Below are 18,572 nucleotides of genomic sequence, written 5' to 3' on the forward strand. Positions count from 1 at the left end.
TGCATCTTTCTCTTTGTCAGGCCCAAAGAGAACACCTTATTTGAACCACATAAAACAGCCTAAATAAGGAAAGTGGGAAGCATTTCCAACTGTTGCCTCTTCCTGACTGGCTGGGGCATATCACAGGGATGAGACAAGGAAAAAGGGTTTCCAACCAAAAGGAGCAGGAGCCAAGAGCTGCCTTTAAAGCCAAGAGAGGAGTGGGTTGGCCCCGGGCAGCTCGTTGCTGGTTTGCTGGTGGATCAGGCAGGTACGAGGCACAGACAGAGATTCCTCCCCTTCACCACACACCTGGCCAAAACCCCAGATTCCTCTTTCTGCGCAGAGCATCAGCAATAGGTGCTGCTGCTCTCAGCAGGACCGTCCCGGGTGGGGTGGGGGCTCCTCCCCGTGTGCCTGATCCCGAGCTGGAGCTGCTGGGGAGCAGCTGTAAGACAAAACCTCGAACAGCCAGGGACAGATGGGCTTCCTGCAGGTGCTAGGAACCATACCAAGGTAATTTCCCCTCAAATACTTGCTGGCCACGTTCCCTCCATGTACCCAGAGCTGATGTCTGTCTGTGTTTGTTCTTTTCACCGTTATTTATAAAGTTCCTACCCCGGAGCCAGAGGCAGCTCGGTGGCAGTGCCTTGTTGGGGTGGCTGCTGCCCCTCCAAAGGAAGATGCTCCTGCTCCCCCGGCCCCAGCAGCTCCTGCAGCCCTGCTCTGTGTTTGCCATCAAGCAGCACTGATTACACATGCCATCATTTCTGATGTTGCTCATTAGTCTGTATCATTATTAGCAATTCAAACCAGCAATTCTTTTCCAGCTGTAATCCTCCAGCTCCACCAAGGCGACTCCAAGGCTGCAGTTTGGGAAATCACCTTTTGCTCCCTTCTGCCCCAGCAAGACTGGAGGCTCCTACCCAGTCTGCAAAGCCAGGAGCACGCCAGGCTGAGCACCAAATAACAACAGAAAGTTAATTCATGAATAGTTACAGCGTTTCCTTCAAGGCCACTCTCACAAGGGGCCAGGCACCGACTTTGCCATGTCCTTGGAGCAGGGGGAAGGGCACTGGCCCCATTCATCCCTACCTGGGCGCCTGCAGCCTCGGCCAGCTGGGCTCCAGGATTTGCCCTTCTGCTTTTGTCAGCTCTGGCTTGCACTGGAAGTTGTGGCCAGTCTGAAAAACGGATTATGACACAGCCCTTGCTGAGGTCAACACTGTGCTGGAGGAAGACAAGAAAAGGATGAGTAGGTAGGCTCGGAAAAAGAGACAACAAAAACAGCAAACCCACAAAAACCTAAACCCACCCACCCAATCAATAGGATGCCATGAAGTACGATGTGAACAATGAAACCCTGTTCCAGGTTGCTAAGGCAAATCTGTCAATAGAGTATTGAACAAGCAAATCTGACTTGCAATTATTGTCTCCTTCTAAATGCAGGCTGCCCCTCTGCCTTGCAGCTCAGCCCCAGTGCTGGTGTGGGGAAGCTCAGAGACTGCTGGTTCAAAATGGTGAGGGAAGAGTCAAGTCTGGCAGCTGGGCTGGAATTTACTCCAACACATGCACTAAAACCCCCCGGAGCATCCCCACCACCTTCACTGCAGCAGCTGAAGTGACACGTGCCCTGCCCCCAGTGTAACAGGCAGCAGCAAAAAACCCTTTGGAAAACTGTTCATCCTTTAAAGCTTTCAGTAAAACACCCAGCGCCACGAAGCACACGCGGGTGTCCTCAGACAAGTGCCCAGCATTTTGTGGTGCTTAGGAAAACACCGTGAGGAGCCCGAGGTCTGAGGCTGGGGCTGTCACTATGGTGGCCTTAAAATCCAGCACAGCAGCAGGGTCTGGAGCTGCCACCACCCACCCAGAGGCAGCAGCAGTGGGAAAATCCAGAGGCGAAACCACCCTGAACTGGGTCATCACGTGGAAATTTAAATGGCTTCACAAGTGCATCGCTGCTGCTGCTGCTGCTGCTGCTGCTGCTGCTGCTGCTGCACACGGGGCCGCGTTAGGTGAACGCTTTTTTCTGGTGCTGCCTCCAGCACGAGCCGGAGGAGGTTGTGAGCAGGATGCTCAGGAAGGAAACACTTGCAGGTCACGCAGGGCGCTTCCCCAGCACCTCAGCGCTGCTCGGGGCAGTTTGTGTGCAGCTGATGGAGGGGCTGAGGCGCAGCGGACCCAGGGCAGCTGATGCGGGCATGGCTGGGCTCCCCTCGCCGCTGCAGCTCACCGTGACCGAGGCAGCCCAGAGGAAGGAGAGCCAGCACAGGCAGGGAGGGCAGCCGAGGGCTGCTCCATCCCTCGGGCTCCGGGCTGGGAATAACCCCCTTCCCCAGGGCTCCTTCCTGTGTGCCTTCCCCCCACAGCCTCCAGCATGGGTGCCAGCGAGGGAGCCTCAGAGACCATCTGTCTTTAATCTTCTTAGAGCCGGGCAAGTCGGGAGAAATTCAGAGGAAAGAGGCACCGAAGTCCCTCTGTCCCCGGCAGTGGCAGCGCGGGGCTCTCAGCCCCACATCCCCACGTCCCCAGAGAGATGCAGGGTGCCTGGGACACGGGAACCGCTCCCACCCCTGGAGCAGAGGGGGACGGGACCCCCTTCCCCAGGGACCCTGATTCCCACCCTCAGCCCTTCCCTGCGCCTTCCTCGCCATCCCTCAGACCCGAACAGCCCTGGAGAGCTCTGTCCTTGGAGCTCTTCCCCTCTTATCGCTTAAGCTGATGCTGCTCCTTGGCTGCTGAGGGTAATTATGAGATTTTCTCCACCAGAGCTGGGGCTGTGCGTGTGTCCCCGGCACGGCTTCACCCAGTGGTGGCACTGAGGAGACTCCTCAGGTGTGGCCACTCCTGCTCAGCCTGCAGCTCCCAGTGCCACTGTCCCTCTTGGGCAGGGGCTGAGCCCAGGAAAAGGGGTTTCAGCATCCACAGCGCCCTGCCGCTGTTGCCTCATCTCACACACAAATTCTCCTGTCTCCCAGCAAAGCTTCCAGGGATGGAACAGCATCCACAGGCCTTCCCTGGCTGCAGGGGAAACCGGGCTGGTCATGCCAAGCTATTTAAGCACAGAGATTGATTGACTGTGATTGATTGGCTGAGATCACAGCCGAGGACAGTGCAGCCCTCTCCTGCTGGGACCTGTGGGTACTGTGAGCATTTCTGCCCGTGCTCTGCTCCCAGAGCTGTTTGTGCAGCACCTGGCACTGCCCAGGGACCAGCCCCTCTGGCAGAGCAGTTTGATGCCACGCTGTGCTGATCTGAAGTGCCACCCTGGCCTCCCCTCCCCGGGCAGAGTGAGGATGAGAGCCCACAGCCAGAGCTGATAATTTCTGCTTGGGGCTGGACTGCTCAGGGAGCTGGGGAAGAGCAGCAGCGAGGGCCTTGTCAGCACATGTCCTGCCTCGTGGCCCGGGCATGGCACCCGGCAGAGCTGGCACGGGGACAAATCACCCGGCACAGCAGGGCTGAGCCCTGGGCTGAGCTGCCTGGGCACAGGGACCCTCGGCTCCGGGGGCTGTGACACCCCCAGGGCCATCCCCTGGGGTGGTGGCACCAAGAGCTGCGGCTGCTGTAGCACAGGGGTCAGTGCTGTGCTGTGTATATTGTACAGTGTGTATTGTACAGTGTGTGTATTGTATAGTGTGTGTATAGTGTGTATATTGTATATTGTGTATATTGTACAGTGTGTATTGTACAGTGTGTGTATTGTATAGTGTGTGTATAGTGTGTATATTGTATATTGTGTATATTGTACAGTGTGTGTATTGTACAGTGTGTGTATAGTGTGTATATTGTATATTGTGTATATTGTATAGTGTGTGTATTGTACAGTGTGTGTATTGTACAGAGTGCATATTGTACAGTGTGTATATTGTACAGTGTGTGTATTGTATAATGTGTGTATAGTGTGTATATTGTATATTGTGTATATTGTACAGTGTGTATATTGTACAGTGTGTATATTGTACAGTGTGTGTATTGTACAGTGTGTGTATTGTACAGAGTGTATATTGTACAGTGTGTATATTGTACAGTGTGTATTTTATAGTGTGTATTGTATACAGTGTATATTGTACAGTGTGTGTATTGTATAGTGTTTATATTGTGCTACCCTGTGCTGTGCTGCATAAATTGAGTGTGTATAGAGTGTAGTACAGTGTGTATACCGTATATTGTTTATATTGTATATTGTGTGTATATTGTATAGTGTGCATATCATATATTGTGTATATTTTCTATTGTGTATATTTTCTATTGTGCTATCCCGTGCCGTGCTGTGCTCTGGGGGCTGTGAGCTGGGCTCTGTCCTCACCTGAACAGCTGTGGGATCCTTGTTCAGGGGCGAGCTGGGAGCTGTCAGCTTGGATTTGCTGCGGACAGACTGACAGAATTCACAGAATGACGAGGTTGGAAGAGACCTTCAAGATCACGGAGACCGACACCTCAACTAGACCATGGCACTGAGTGCCACATCCAGTCCTTTTTTAAACACATCCAGGGCTGGTGACTCCACCACCTCCCCGGGCAGACCGTTCCAGTACTTTATCACTCTTTCCATGAAAAACTTTTTCCTGATATCCAACCGGTATCTCCCCTGAGGCTGTGCCCGCTGCTTCTGCTGGCTGCAGCCCCACCCAGCCGAGTGCAGTGCACGGAGCGAGAGGCCCTGCCCTGCCCTGCTGTCTCTGGCTCCGGTGGCCACCAGAAGCATCCCTGCAGAGGTGATGTTCCCACGGAGCTCCTGCCCGAGCCCGGGGCGTGCAGGCGCTGCAGGGAGGGAGGGAGGGAGGGAGGAAGCGCGCTGGGCTCTGCGGTCAGGCAGTTTCCACCCCTGCACCTGAGCCGAGGCTCCGCTCCTCGCAGCCCTTCCCTCCGGCTTCCTTCCGGCAGCTCCTGCTGAGCCCTGCCTGCACGGCTGCTCCAGCACCCACGGGCTGCCCTGGCTCTGCATCCCTCGCAGGATTAAACCCAGTGTCCATGCTTCCAAAGGTTTCAGAAAGGTTTCCTGGCCACGCTGTCCGCCCACCACGTGCTGTGCTGTCACTGGATCTCCGTGCCCCAAAGCTGCTTAGTGCAACCCTGAGTGCTGAGCTGCACTGGAACCATTGACAGGGATCACTGGAACCATTGACAGGATCACTGGAGCCATCAGGAGAGGGATCACTGGAACCATCAGGAGAGGGATCACTGGAGCCATCAGGAGAGGGATCACTGGAACCATCAGGAGAGGGATCACTGGAGCCATCAGGAGAGGGATCACTGGAGCCATCAGGAGAGGGATCACTGGAACCATCAGCAGAGGGATCACTGGAGCCATTGAGAGGGATCACTGGAGCCATCAGGAGAGGGATCACTGGAACCATCAGGAGAGGGATCACTGGAACCATCAGGAGAGGGATCACTGGAGCCATCAGGAGAGGGATCACTGGAACCATCAGGAGAGGGATCACTGGAACCATCAGGAGAGGGATCACTGGAACCATCAGGAGAGGGATCACTGGAACCATCAGCAGAGGGATCACTGGAGCCATTGAGAGGGATCACTGGAGCCATCAGGAGAGGGATCACTGGAACCATTGACAGGGATCACTGGAACTATCAGGGGAGGGATCACTGGAGCCATCAGCAGAGGGATCACTGGAGCCATCAGAAGAGGGATCACTGGAGCCATCAGCAGAGGGATGCTTTGCTGGGAAAAGGAAGCTGTTGGTCTCTGCAGGGCAGAACCTCAGGCCAGGGCACTGTGGGGGTTCCTCCATGGCTCTGCTCCTGCTGATCTGCAGGGCTTGGGCATCGATTCTGTGATTTGGGTGATTCAGCACCCACACCCAGCACAGGCCACTCTGCTGCTGCACAAAGCTCAGCCTTGGGCCTGGATGACTTTTCCATGGCCTATGAGTTCCTTGCCCCAAAGCTGCTGATGTGTGAGCCCCTGCCCGCGTGCTGGACAGGGCAGAGCGGGCCCTGGGCTCTGGCTGAGCACTGCTCTGCCCACACCAGCTTTGTGTGCCTGGGAACAGCCACACAGGTGCTGAGTGAGCACAACTGGAGACACCACTGGGCTCTGACTGGTTAGACTGGCTCCTCCAACCTCTGCCCTTCTGGAGTCGGTTACACAGAGCCAGCTCTTTGGTAAGGGACTCAAAGGCTGGCAGGATCCTGCGCTGCTCCCACCTGGCACAGTGCTCCCATCCCACAGCGACCTTGTCCTGGGCTCTGGGGGTGTCAGTGCCTGACCCTCGGGCGCTTTCTCATGCCAAATGTTCAGGTGAAGGCACTGCAGCAAGCACCTCACCCAGGGAGCTGGACATGAGCAGGGCTGGGGGCTGTTCCTTGGGAAGCTGCAGCCCACCTTCCTTTTCACTTCCCCTTCTCTAGGCGGCTGCGTGTGCCCTGGGCAGCTATTTTTAGGCTGCTGCTCACTGTCTGCTTTCCCCTGGGGATGCTGAGCAGGTTCTGGGAACTCCAGCTGTCTCTTGGGCAGCACGAGAGATGCTGTGCTTGCTGAGCTGGCTCTTCCCTCCCCAGCACAAGCCCTGGCTCTGCTGCTGCCCTGGCGCTGGGCAGAGGCTGAGATGCCCGTGCCAGGAGCACTGGCACTGCTGAGGGCTGTGGGGGGTTTCCTGTGCCAGGGGGATGCTGATGCTCTGCCCAGGCTGCCAGGATGGCAGGGCAGCTCTGATTCATGGGCTCTGTCACTGCAGCTGCCCTGAGCCCCGAGGATTTACTGCCTGCAGCCAGGAAATATGGCACAGGCTGTGCTCTCGTGTTCCTCATGCTGGAGGGGACATCAGGAGCCCTGGTGTCACCCAGGGCTGTCTCAGAGTCCCCACTGCAGCTGCCCTGCCCAGTCACCCCATTCCTGCTCCTGCCCCCTTTGCTGCCCCTGTATCGAGTTTCCCGGGTCCCAGCCTGACCATGGGGACACATCTCACCCGTGTCACAGCCTGTGGGGCCAGCTCGAGCCTGGATGGGGCTGGGCTGGAGCTGAGGAGCTGCTGGAGCCCCACAGTGACAGAAGCCACTCCTGGGGGTGACACTGAGGGCGGAGTTGGGTCACGTCTGACGCCCCCTGTGTCCCTTGGGGGGCGCATCCTCCCCCCTGCACTGGGGGTCCCGGGGCTGGCAGTGCCCGTGTGCCCCTTGTTTCTCTGCCCCGTGGCACCACCGTGAGCAAAACCAGGGCTGTGTGTGCGCCCTGGCTGGGTGTGACTGTGCTCTGCTGCTCTGGGCTCTGCAGGGACCCACGGTTTGGGGGCACAGGGGTGGCACCTGCACAGCTTGGAGCACAGGGCAGGGTTGTCCGAGGCAGGATGGGAGCTGTGAGGGGCAGGGATGGGGACTGCAAGGGGCAGGAGGAGTGGGATGAGCTGTGGAGTTCTGGGGGACCCCAGGAGTTGGGGTGCTGGGGACACGGAGCTCTTGGCTGCCCAGTCCCGAGCTGGGGGTGTCTGGGGCACCTTCCCGGCTCAGGGCCGGCCCGGGGAGGCTCCAGCCCCGCGTTCCCCAGCCCATGTTTGGGCCTGGGCTGCAGCAGGGCCATAAAAGGCAGCGTGGGGAGGGCGCCGGCAGCTCCGTGTGCTGGGACATCCCGGCAGCTCCTCCGGGAAGGGGCTGGGGGACCCCATGGAGAGCCTGCTCTGGGTGTCCCCAGCCCTCTGCTGCCCGCTCCGTGTCCCCCTGGAAAGGGCCGGGCAGCCCCTGCCCCCGTGAGCGACCCCCGGCCCGACACCCGCGGGTGCCCAGGGCTGGTCCCGGGCGGGCACGGCCGGAGCTGTGGCAGAGCTCCCGCTGCTCCCCCAGCCCTGGGGCACTGCTGGATCCATCCCTGGGCACTGCTGGATCCATCCCTGGCACTGCTGGCTCCATCCCTGGGGGCACTGCTGGCTCCATCCCTGGGGGCACTGCTGGATCCATCCCCTGGCACTGCTGGATCCATCCCTGGGCACTGCTGGATCCATCCCTGGGGGCACTGCTGGATCCATCCCTGGGGCACTGCTGGCTCCATCCCCTGGCACTGCTGGATCCATCCCTGGCACTGCTGGCTCCATCCCTGGCACTGCTGGCTCCATCCCCTGGCACTGCTGGATCCATCCCTGGCACTGCTGGCTCCATCCCTGGGCACTGCTGGCTCCATCCCTGGCACTGCTGGCTCCATCCCTGGTACTGCTGGCTCCATCCCTGGGGTACTGCTGGCTCCATCCCTGGGGTACTGCTGGCTCCATCCCTGGGGCACTGCTGGCTCCATCCCTGGCACTGCTGGCTCCATCCCTGGGCACTGCTGGATCCATCCCGGGGCACTGCTGGCTCCATCCCTGGCACTGCTGGCTCCATCCCTGGCACTGCTGGCTCCATCCCTGGGGTACTGCTGGCTCCATCCCGGGGCACGGCTGGCTCCATCCCTGGGGCACTGCTGGCTCCATCCCTGGGGCACTGCTGGCTCCATCCCTGGCACTGCTGGCTCCATCCCCTGGCACTGCTGGCTCCATCCCTGGGGCACTGCTGGATCCATCCCTGGGCACTGCTGGATCCATCCCCTGGCACTGCTGGCTCCATCCCTGGCACTGCTGGCTCCATCCCTGGCACTGCTGGCTCCATCCATGGGGGCACTGCTGGCTCCATCCCCTGGCACTGCTGGCTCCATCCCTGGGCACTGCTGGCTCCATCCCTGGGGGCACTGCTGGCTCCATCCCTGGGGCACTGCTGGCTCCATCCCTGGGGCACTGCTGGCTCCATCCCTGGGCACTGCTGGCTCCATCCCTGGGCACTGCTGGATCCATCCCTGGGCACTGCTGGATCCATCCCTGGGCACTGCTGGATCCATCCCTGGCACTGCTGGCTCCATCCCTGGGGGCACTGCTGGCTCCATCCCTGGGCACTGCTGGATCCATCCCTGGCACTGCTGGCTCCATCCCTGGGGCACTGCTGGCTCCATCCCTGGCACTGCTGGATCCATCCCTGGGGGCACTGCTGGATCCATCCCTGGCACTGCTGGCTCCATCCCCTGGGCACTGCTGGCTCCATCCCTGGCACTGCTGGCTCCATCCCCTGGGCACTGCTGGATCCATCCCTGGCACTGCTGGCTCCATCCCTGGCACTGCTGGATCCATCCCTGGGCACTGCTGGATCCATCCCTGGGGCACTGCTGGCTCCATCCCCTGGCACTGCTGGCTCCATCCCTGGGCACTGCTGGCTCCATCCCTGGGCACTGCTGGCTCCATCCCTGGCACTGCTGGCTCCATCCCTGGGGCACTGCTGGCTCCATCCCTGGGGGCACTGCTGGATCCATCCCTGGCACTGCTGGCTCCATCCCCTGGCACTGCTGGCTCCATCCCCTGGCACTGCTGGATCCATCCCTGGGGCACTGCTGGCTCCATCCCTGGGCACTGCTGGCTCCATCCCTGGCACTGCTGGATCCATCCCTGGGGGCACTGCTGGCTCCATCCCTGGGCACTGCTGGATCCATCCCCTGGGGGCACTGCTGGATCCATCCCTGGGGCACTGCTGGCTCCATCCCCTGGCACTGCTGGCTCCATCCCTGGGGGCACTGCTGGATCCATCCCTGGCACTGCTGGCTCCATCCCCTGGCACTGCTGGCTCCATCCCTGGGGGCACTGCTGGCTCCATCCCTGGGGGCACTGCTGGCTCCATCCCTGGCACTGCTGGCTCCATCCCTGGCACTGCTGGATCCATCCCTGGGGCACTGCTGGCTCCATCCCTGGGGGCACTGCTGGCTCCATCCCTGGGGGCACTGCTGGATCCATCCCTGGCACTGCTGGCTCCATCCCCTGGCACTGCTGGCTCCATCCCCTGGCACTGCTGGCTCCATCCCTGGGCACTGCTGGCTCCATCCCCTGGGCACTGCTGGCTCCATCCCTGGCACTGCTGGCTCCATCCCTGGGGCACTGCTGGATCCATCCCTGGGGCACTGCTGGCTCCATCCCTGGGGGCACTGCTGGATCCATCCCTGGGGCACTGCTGGATCCATCCCTGGCACTGCTGGCTCCATCCCCTGGCACTGCTGGCTCCATCCCTGGCACTGCTGGCTCCATCCCTGGGGCACTGCTGGCTCCATCCCTGGCACTGCTGGCTCCATCCCTGGGGCACTGCTGGCTCCATCCCTGGGGCACTGCTGGCTCCATCCCTGGCACTGCTGGCTCCATCCCTGGGGGCACTGCTGGCTCCATCCCTGGCACTGCTGGCTCCATCCCTGGGGCACTGCTGGCTCCATCCCTGGCACTGCTGGCTCCATCCCTGGGGGCACTGCTGGATCCATCCCTGGGCACTGCTGGCTCCATCCCTGGCACTGTTGGATCCATCCCTGGGGCACTGCTGGCTCCATCCCTGGCACTGCTGGCTCCATCCCCAGGGCTCTGCCGGGGACACCCAGAGCTGGAGCGGCAGCGCCTGGCACGGGAGGTGCTGCGGGTGCCAGAACCGGGAATCGGTGGGACCAGGAGAGACTGGCGAGGGCTGCGAGCGTGGAAATTAAATCCAGGCTTCAAATCCCTCCTCGGGAATGCTCGGGGGCGTCTCTCGGGGCGGGATGGGGCGGCAGGAGCGCAGGCACAGGGGAAGGAGCAGCAAAGCTCATGCACATCCCCGCAGAGCGGGGCAGGAGCGGCTCTGTCACCTCTCCGGGGCTGATTCACAGCCCAGCCCGAGCTGCCGGGCCAGGTGGGTGTGAGCCAGCCGGGAGGAATGCGGGGAAGGCAAACAGTGAGGAGGAAGGGCGATTCCCCAGGTATCAGGGTGGGCACCAGAGCCGCAGGGCAAAGTGTGAAGGCTGGAGAGCTGGGGCCAAGCGTTGGGACGGGGTGGTGTCCCCAAACTACATCCCCTGGAGCCTTCCGAGCTGGGCTGGGGCAGGGAGCTGGGGCAGGAGGGCTGTGCCAGGGCCCTGGGCTGTGGCTGAGAGGAGCCCTGGCAGTAAGTGTGCCCTCCCTGAGCCCCGGCATCAGCTGTGCCCTTCCCAAGCTGTGTCCCCAGCACACCCAGCAGCTGCCTTGCTCCTGCTGCCACTTCCAAGACATTTTTGGCCATACAGGTGTGTAACTCTGAGCCCAGTGCAGCCATTTCAGACCTGCTGTGGGACAAAGCAAAGCAAATCTCCGGTAATGGCCCCTCCCCACGCCCTGGGCGGCTGCCGGGGTCTGGGGGCTCAGCCCGTGCCCGTCCTGTCCCCCGTGCCACAGAGGATGCAGCGCTGATTCATCTCCTGCCTTGGCTCCTGCTTACGTTCGTTCACTCTGTTCATTCCCTGCCTGAGCAGCTAAATTAAGCCGAGCAACAATGGGCCATCGATTATCCCATTATATTTCCATCGGGCCCGACTTCCCAGCGGCTCCTGGAGGGTGGCACCGCGGCCTTGGCAGGGGCTCGGTGCAGAGAGCCCCGTGCCAGGCTCTGCTCCTGCCCTGGTGTCCCGAACAGCGCGGGGGTGCCGGATCCACGGCCCCGCTCCGGCAGGACCCAGGTGTACCTGTGTAGGAAATGCTCCTTTGTCGGGGGAACCTCCCCATCCCAAGGGAGCCACCCCAGCTCTGCCCGGGTCAGGTCTTGCTCCATTCGCACAGACCTGGGGGCTGTGTCCCCTCTGTCCCTGGCTCTGTCCCCTCCCTGGGTGTCCCTTTCTTCCTGTGCCGCCTATTCCAGCCCTGCTGGTTCTTTTCATGATCCAAAAGCTGACAAGCAATTGCTCAGCACCAGACAGGCTGACCGTGTGGACCCTCCTCGGCAGCGCCACTGTCCTGGCAGGGCTCGGCTCGTCCCCGGAGCCCCGCGCTGCCCGTGGGGCACGGAGCGTCCTGCGAGCCGCGTTTGCTGGAGAAGGGCTGGGTCAGGCCGTGCTCGTGGCAGCGAGGACAGGGGTGGGCATGCCGGGCAGTGCCGGGGGGTGGCAGCCCAGGGAGGGCCCCGCTGCCCGCTCGGGGTTGGTTCTGTCCCCGCTCGGGGCCGGTTCTGTCCCCGCTCCATTCTCGGGGCCGGTTCTGTCCTCGCTCCATTCTCGGGGCCGGTTCTGTCCCCGCTCCCCGCTCGGGGCCGGTTCTGTTCCCCCTCCCCGCTCTCGCAGGGCTCTGAAGCAGCTCAGGAGCTGCGGGTGACGCTGCTGTGCCTGCACGGGGATGCGCCGGCAGATCCTACCTGCGTCAGCAGCTGAATTCCCTGCTCTCACTCCCGCTCCGGCAGCGCCTTAACCCTTTCCTGCCACCATGCCAGGGGCTCCTGCAGTGGCTGTGACCGCCCGGCTGTGACAGCCACACCTGCGCTGTCCCCGCACTCCTGCAGGAGGGGATGCAGCATCCCCGGTATCCCCCGGCTCTCTGCAGCCTTCCCGTGGCTCCCTTTGCCGGCCAGGTGGTGCTGCCCCGGCTGCTCCCGACCCCCGGGAGGATTCCCCAGTGGGCAGGGGGCAGTTTGATCCCCTGAGCAGAGGGCCCAAAGGCCGGCTGGGGTTTGGGTGTTTGCAGGGTTTCCAGTCACGGCTGGAAGTTTTTCACTGCCCACCCACACCTGCAATGGAAATCGGGTTCCTGAGAGCAGGAGGCGGCTGCTGGAGCGGGTTTGGGCCGGGCAGCCCTCGGGGCAGGTGCCTTGAGCAGCAAAGGGCTCCTGCCTCCATCCAGAGCACAGCTCTGCCCAGCGCTGGGGCTCGGGCTCAGCCAGGGCGGTGGGGTGGCTGTGCCGGGTGTTTGCCGTGTCCCCGGGCTCGGTGACAGCCCCGGGGCTCCCCTGCAGGAACCTCTGGAGGGCAGAGAGGGTTTGGCAGATCCCCGCGGCTCAGCACCTCTGCCCTGCCAAGGTTAGTCGAGCCTCGGCCGCAGACAGAAGAAGCCGAACTTGTTTGTGGTTTCTGAAAGACAAAGCCAAGCCAAACAAAATCAAAAATCCCAGGGAGAGTCCTTAGGCTGTTCCTTCTCCGGCTGCTGCTCTGCCGCAGGAGCAGGAGCTTTGGCAGGGCCTGAACTCACTGAATCCGGAGGGACCTGGTGTGTGGGGCCCTGGGGGCTGCCTGAGAATCCCTCTGGGCTGGCCAGAACCACCCAAGGGCTGCTGGCACCAGCTCCCCTTGCTGGGATGCCTGGGCTGTGTCTGCTCCCCCCGGAGGTTTTGGGAGCAGCTCAGCTCGGCTTCCCCACCGCTGGGTGGGCACTGCCAGCCCGGAGCTGCAGCCCCAGGGCGAGTCCGAGCTGGCACGGCTGGCGCAGCTCCTGCTTTCCTTCAGGAGCCGTGGAACCTCGGGGCGAGCTGTGTTTGTGTTCAGCTGAGCCCAAGAAAGGCGCACAGAGCCCGGGGCAGGAGGAGCCCTGAGCCACAGCCGGCCCGACTGGTCTATTTTTGTGGCCCAAACACAGCGACCTAGGGATTAATCAGCCAGCCCAGGAGGACAGGCTACGTTGGGTTTGAAATTCTTTAGTGCTTGTAATAACTCAGGTGAGTCCCTTTGTTCTTGTGAGCTGTAATTTCTCATTTGACAGGCAGCGTCCCTTGGCAAAACAGCCCAACAGCCACATCCAAGCACACCCAGCCCTGGGACGTGGCACCGAGCCCCTCCAGCTGCCCCTGCCCCACTCCCAGGGGACAATTTCCCCGCTGCAGCAACTCCAGGGACAGTTCGGCCCCACCTGTGGGGTCAGTGCTCGATGCCAAGGACAAACGATGCTGCCCATCGATCCTCCTGCTCGCCCAGGGCTGGGACAGCTCCGGGTCCCCTCCCAGCCTGGGGACACCGTGTGGTGTCCCTGTCCCCTGTCCCCTGTCCCCCGTCCCCCGTGCCCAGCAGCCCCAGGAGCTGGGACCAGCCCAGTCTCCATCCCGAGCCGTGCGCGGTGCTCTGCTCCCTCTCCCGGGGCTCCCGGGGCGGATCGGGCTCCCGCGGGGATTACAGGGCTCCGGCAGGAGATGTGGCAGCTAAAGAGGCTTACACGGACTATTTGCCTTGCGAGGGGCTATTCTGGGCTGCTCAGCTGCTAATGCAGCGCTCAGGGCAGGACTGGGAGATGCCACGTGAGGGTCGCTGCTCCTGGGATCCACTTCCCTCCTCTGCAGGGACACAAGTTTGGCTGCTTTTCTGTAACTGGGTTTTTTTTTCAGATGGCAAAAAGTGTCACAAAGGAAAATCTTGGGGGTGGGCCAGAAGGACCTTTGAAATGCAGTGCCCTGGCCGGTGTGTGGCTCGTGGCCACTTCCACTGCAGGGAGATCCCAAGGTTGCCTCCAGTGCTATCCTAGGCACTGCCAGGGACCTCCAGGTCGGCTTCAGTGACCCAGACAAGCTCAGATGGCTGTGGGTCTCCAGTGTGAGTTAAATAACAGCACGGCAAGTCAATGGACAGGCTGAGCCTGGAACTGGGTCACTGGGATGTGAGTGCTGCTGGGCCTCGGGAGCACCTGGGGAGCAGCTCCATCCCTTGGTGTCCCTGACGGTGGCAGAGTGGGGTCAGTGTGTGCCAGAGGGGGCACAGGGACAGACACCTGAAGTGTCCTGCTGGCAGAGGGACACGCAGGGCACGCCAGGCCTGGCAGAGTGACCAAGGGTGGCAGCTGGTCCTGGGGATGCCCAGCCAGAGCTGAGCCCTGCTTTGAACTGAGCCCAGCTTACTCCACATGCTGGAAAGCTGCAGTGCAGAGTCTTTAACTAAAGGAATCCTGAGTGATTTCCACATTGCTGAATGACATTTTAATAGTGGAAAAATAACGCTCCAAATTATCTACTTCATCTCTTCCTATTGTCTTTTACTGACTGGGAACGAGTGCTGCAGCAAAACCAGCTCTGGCTCTTCTGGGAGGGGTTTGCTGGAGCCTCCCAGCCCATGGCAGGCAGTGGGAGGTGAGGAGGGGCTGTTCCTGTGCCCAGCACCCTGTGAGCCCAGCAGGGGCTGTTTCCTGAGCCCAGCACCCTGTGAGCCCAGCTGGGGCTGTTTCCTGAGCCCAGCACCCTGTGAGCCCAGCAGGGGCTGTTCCTGTGCCCAGCAGGGGCTGTTCCCTGTGCCCAGCAGGGGCTGTTCCTGTGCCCAGCACCCCCTGAGCCCAGCAGGGGCTGTTCCCTGTGCCCAGCAGCGGCTGTTCCTGTGCCCAGCACCCTGTGAGCCCAGCAGGGGCTGTTTCCTGAGCCCAGCACCCTGTGAATCCAGCAGGGGCTGTTCCCTGTGCCCAGCTGGGGCTGTTCCTGTGCCCAGCTGGGGCTGTTCCTGTGTCCAGCACCCCGTGAATCCAGCTGGGGCTGTTCCCTGTGCCCAGCACCCCCTGTGCCCAGCAGGGGCTGTTCCCTGTGCCCAGCACCCCATGAATCCAGCTGGGGCTGTTCCCTGTGCCCAGCACCCTGTGAGCCCAGCAGGGGCTGTTCCCTGAGCCCAGCTGGGGCTGTTCCTGTGCCCAGCACCCTGTGAGCCCAGCAGGGGCTGTTCCCTGAGCCCAGCTGGGGCTGTTCCTGTGCCCAGTCCTGCAGGCCTGCCAGGGCTGCCCACCCTGCAGTGCTCCTGAGGGGCTCTGGCTGCCCCAGCACCAGCAGCGGCCACGGTGCTGCCAAGGCCCCATGGCCATGCCCATCCCACATGGGGCTGGCAGGTGGCAGAAGGCAGTGTCTGGCTCCTGCTGTCCCCCAGGGAGCTGGCACCTGTCCCTGTGCCACCAAGCCCCTCTGCAGGAAGATGCTTCTGGCATTTTCTGCTGTGTGCTTTTTCTGACCTGAATTCAGCCAGTGCCACTGGGAGCTGCCACGTGGATGGAGCCCTGGGGTGCAGCCACAGGGCCCCAGGACAGCCTGGGGGCAGCAATGCAGCCCCAGCAGCAGCACAGCTCTGGGTGGCTGCAGAAGGGGCAGCTCAGGCTGGGGGACGGTGCCTGCTGTCCCCAGCCTGCACAGCAGTGGACACACAAAAGCCTCACACAAACTTTTATTACCACTGAAACATCACAAACCTTGACAAACTCCTGCCCCAGAGCAAAGCAGCCCCAGCCCCACAGGAGGTGTCCCTTGGCAATCCCCAGCTCACACCTGCAGCCTCGGTGCCCTGGCTGGGTCGATTCCAAGCTCTGCCTTTCTGAGTGGTTTCCCCACTGCTCCCACCCAGGGGAAGTTTCCATCTCCTGGATGAAAGGCACACAAACTGGGAGCTGAGCTGTCCTTGTGCCACTCAACAGCCAGCCCCTGGCACGTTGCCTTCAGTGGCTCCAGGCTTTCCCTGTTCAGGAATGCTGCAAGCTCTTGGCTCACACGGAGCATCCCAGCTCCAGCCTCACCTCCCAGCAGGAACAGGGCTCCAGGACAGGCTGTGGGTGAGGCTTTGCAGAAGGATTTTGAGAGAAATGTGCTTGTCAGGCGCAGCAACCCACCCAGCTCTGCCTGGGCACACGGTGGTTCCACAGGTACCAGTGAGGGCACAGACACTCCTGAGAGGCAGGGCTGGAAGGGAGCCTGCCCAGGACAGCAGTGAGGAGGGAGTGAGGGGGACAGGACAGCCAGGGAAGGCTGCAGAGGGAGGCAGGGAGGCCCAGCCTGCTCCTTTTCCACTCCCACAAGGAAACTGCTCCCCTGGCTCTGTTTGGCACAAAGCTGGCTCAGGACACGCCTTGGGAGGCCATGGAATTTGGTAAGAACCTTTGGCAACAGGGCTCAAGGCCCCAGCTCCACTTCTGGCTGGCAAAATTCACAGCACACATGGGGAAAAACTCTGTCCTTTCAAAAACACCCCGAGGGAAACCTTTATCAGACAGAGCTCAGCAAGAACGACTGTGACAAGGCAAGTTTCATTTTCACTTTGGGATGTGGGACAGGGAGCACCCCTGGCACTGACTGAGGAGCCTAAAACCCACAGAGAGTGTCTGTGCCACAGGCTGTGGCAGTGACGGGCAAGGACAGTAAATATTCAGTAACTGAGGAGAGCCAGAGGAAACACAATGGGAAACATACTGGAAACAACAGACTGAAGTATTAAAGTCTGCAGTTGTCAGCATAAAGAAACAGCTTTGCTGCAATGTCAGAGAATCTTAGAAGGGTTTGGGTTGGAAGGGACCCTAAGTTCATCCCATCCCACTCCCTGCCATGGGCAGGGAGATCTCTCACTATCCCAGGTTGATCCAAGCCCCATCCAGCCTGGCCTGGGACACTTCCAGGGATCCAGGGGCAGCCACAGCTGCTCTGGGCATCCTGAGCCAGGGCCTCACCTACCTCCCAGGGAACAATTCCTTCCCAACATCTCATGAAGAAAGAAACTTTGGGCAGTGTCTGTGAAATACCTTACTCAGAGCAGCAGTGCTCTGACACCTGGGGCAGTCCATTTTCTATAAAAATTGATAAAAAATCATGCCAGCCAGTGTATCCTATAAAACCAGAAAAGGCCAGAGACAAGACTTTGAGGTCACTGGTCCTTCCTTTCTGACAAAGCAGACACCTTCCCTGCAATCCCAACAGTCTGCAGTTTTATTTTTGGCAGATTATAATTAAAATGGCTTTTATGGCTTTAAAAAGAAGCCACCAAGCTGCAGGTTTTGGTTGAAGCAGAGAGCATAGTGTGCTCTGGGTGAGGGGACAGTGGCCGTGGCTCTGCCCCTGCCACCTGCCCACCAACACCTCTGGGCAGCCTTGGCTCCCCACTGCTCTCCTTCCTCACCAGCAAGTAAGAAAGTTCTGGTTGCTAACCAGTCCAGTCCCAGAGGCAGAATAAAAAGTCCTTGTTAAAACCTAGAAAAACTTGTTTCTAACAAAATCAAATCCAAACACAGTTCCTGGGCCGATGCCTTTCTCTCAGGTCCCATCACCCACGCAATGGAACTTTCCCTATGGAGCAATTTCATTCCTCTTCCATTCCACACCTTCCAGTCTTCTCAGGAGCCTTGACAAGCTACTCCTCCATTTTTTCTTCAGCATTTGTTCCTGTGCACATCCTTCCTGCCCTTCCCTTCCGCCCAGCCTGCTCTCCCAGCTATTTTCGGAAGGCAAAGACATCCCGTGTTTTCAGGCCCCTCTTGCCTTCACTTCCTTCAGGAGAAGACTCTTCCACCAGCCCCCCGTAGGGGCAGCTCTCGGACTCGGGGTGGTGGCCAGAGCACTCCACAGCAGGGATGAAGCCACTGTCCCACATGCCTGTCCCACACAGCTTGCAGAGCTCGTGCAGGCTGCAGGGGATGCGGGGCAGCAGGTGGAACTGATAGAGCAGGCTCCTGGCCTGGAGAGAGGGAGGGACAACACTCAGCCCTCAGCAGGACCAACACACAGAGCTGAGGTGGCCTCCCACCCAGTCCTGCTGTTTGGCTGCCTGGGCTTCAGCAAAGGGACAGTGGCAGGGCACAGGGCTGCCACCCACACAGCTCAGCCCACGGCCCCTGCCAGCTGAGAGGGAACAGGCACCACAGCACCAACAGCTCTGTCTCCATTTCCCTGAGCAGGGCACCCAAACAAGGGTTATCCCAACCACACTGCCACCCCCCAGGCACTCAGCAGCCACCTCCTCCTGCTGCAAACCTTGTTTGGCAAGCAGCAGCATCCACCCAGGCACCCACAGGGGTACAGGAGATGCAAAGCTGAAGCAGCAGTCCCCAGTTTTGTGAATACCCTGACTCATCTCTGGACCCTGCCCCCCGTGGGCACCTGGG

The 18,572-nt window shown here is 60.7% G+C and overlaps 1 protein-coding gene across 1 annotated transcript in view; it reads right to left on the reverse strand.

Annotated features, from left to right (window-relative positions):
- Nucleotides 1–15,858: 15,858 nt before the first annotated feature.
- TBC1D16 (TBC1 domain family member 16) overlaps nucleotides 15,859–18,572 on the reverse strand; it is a 31,193-nt gene continuing 28,479 nt past the window's right edge. Inside the window, exon 12 of the mRNA XM_056505619.1 lies at nucleotides 15,859–18,145. Within this exon, the coding sequence (XP_056361594.1) occupies nucleotides 17,903–18,145 (243 nt within the window). The 3' untranslated portion in view covers nucleotides 15,859–17,902. The remainder of the gene's footprint in view (nucleotides 18,146–18,572) is intronic.

Source organism: Oenanthe melanoleuca, chromosome 18 (assembly GCF_029582105.1).
Source record: "Oenanthe melanoleuca isolate GR-GAL-2019-014 chromosome 18, OMel1.0, whole genome shotgun sequence".
Taxonomy (NCBI): Eukaryota; Metazoa; Chordata; class Aves; order Passeriformes; family Muscicapidae; genus Oenanthe; species Oenanthe melanoleuca.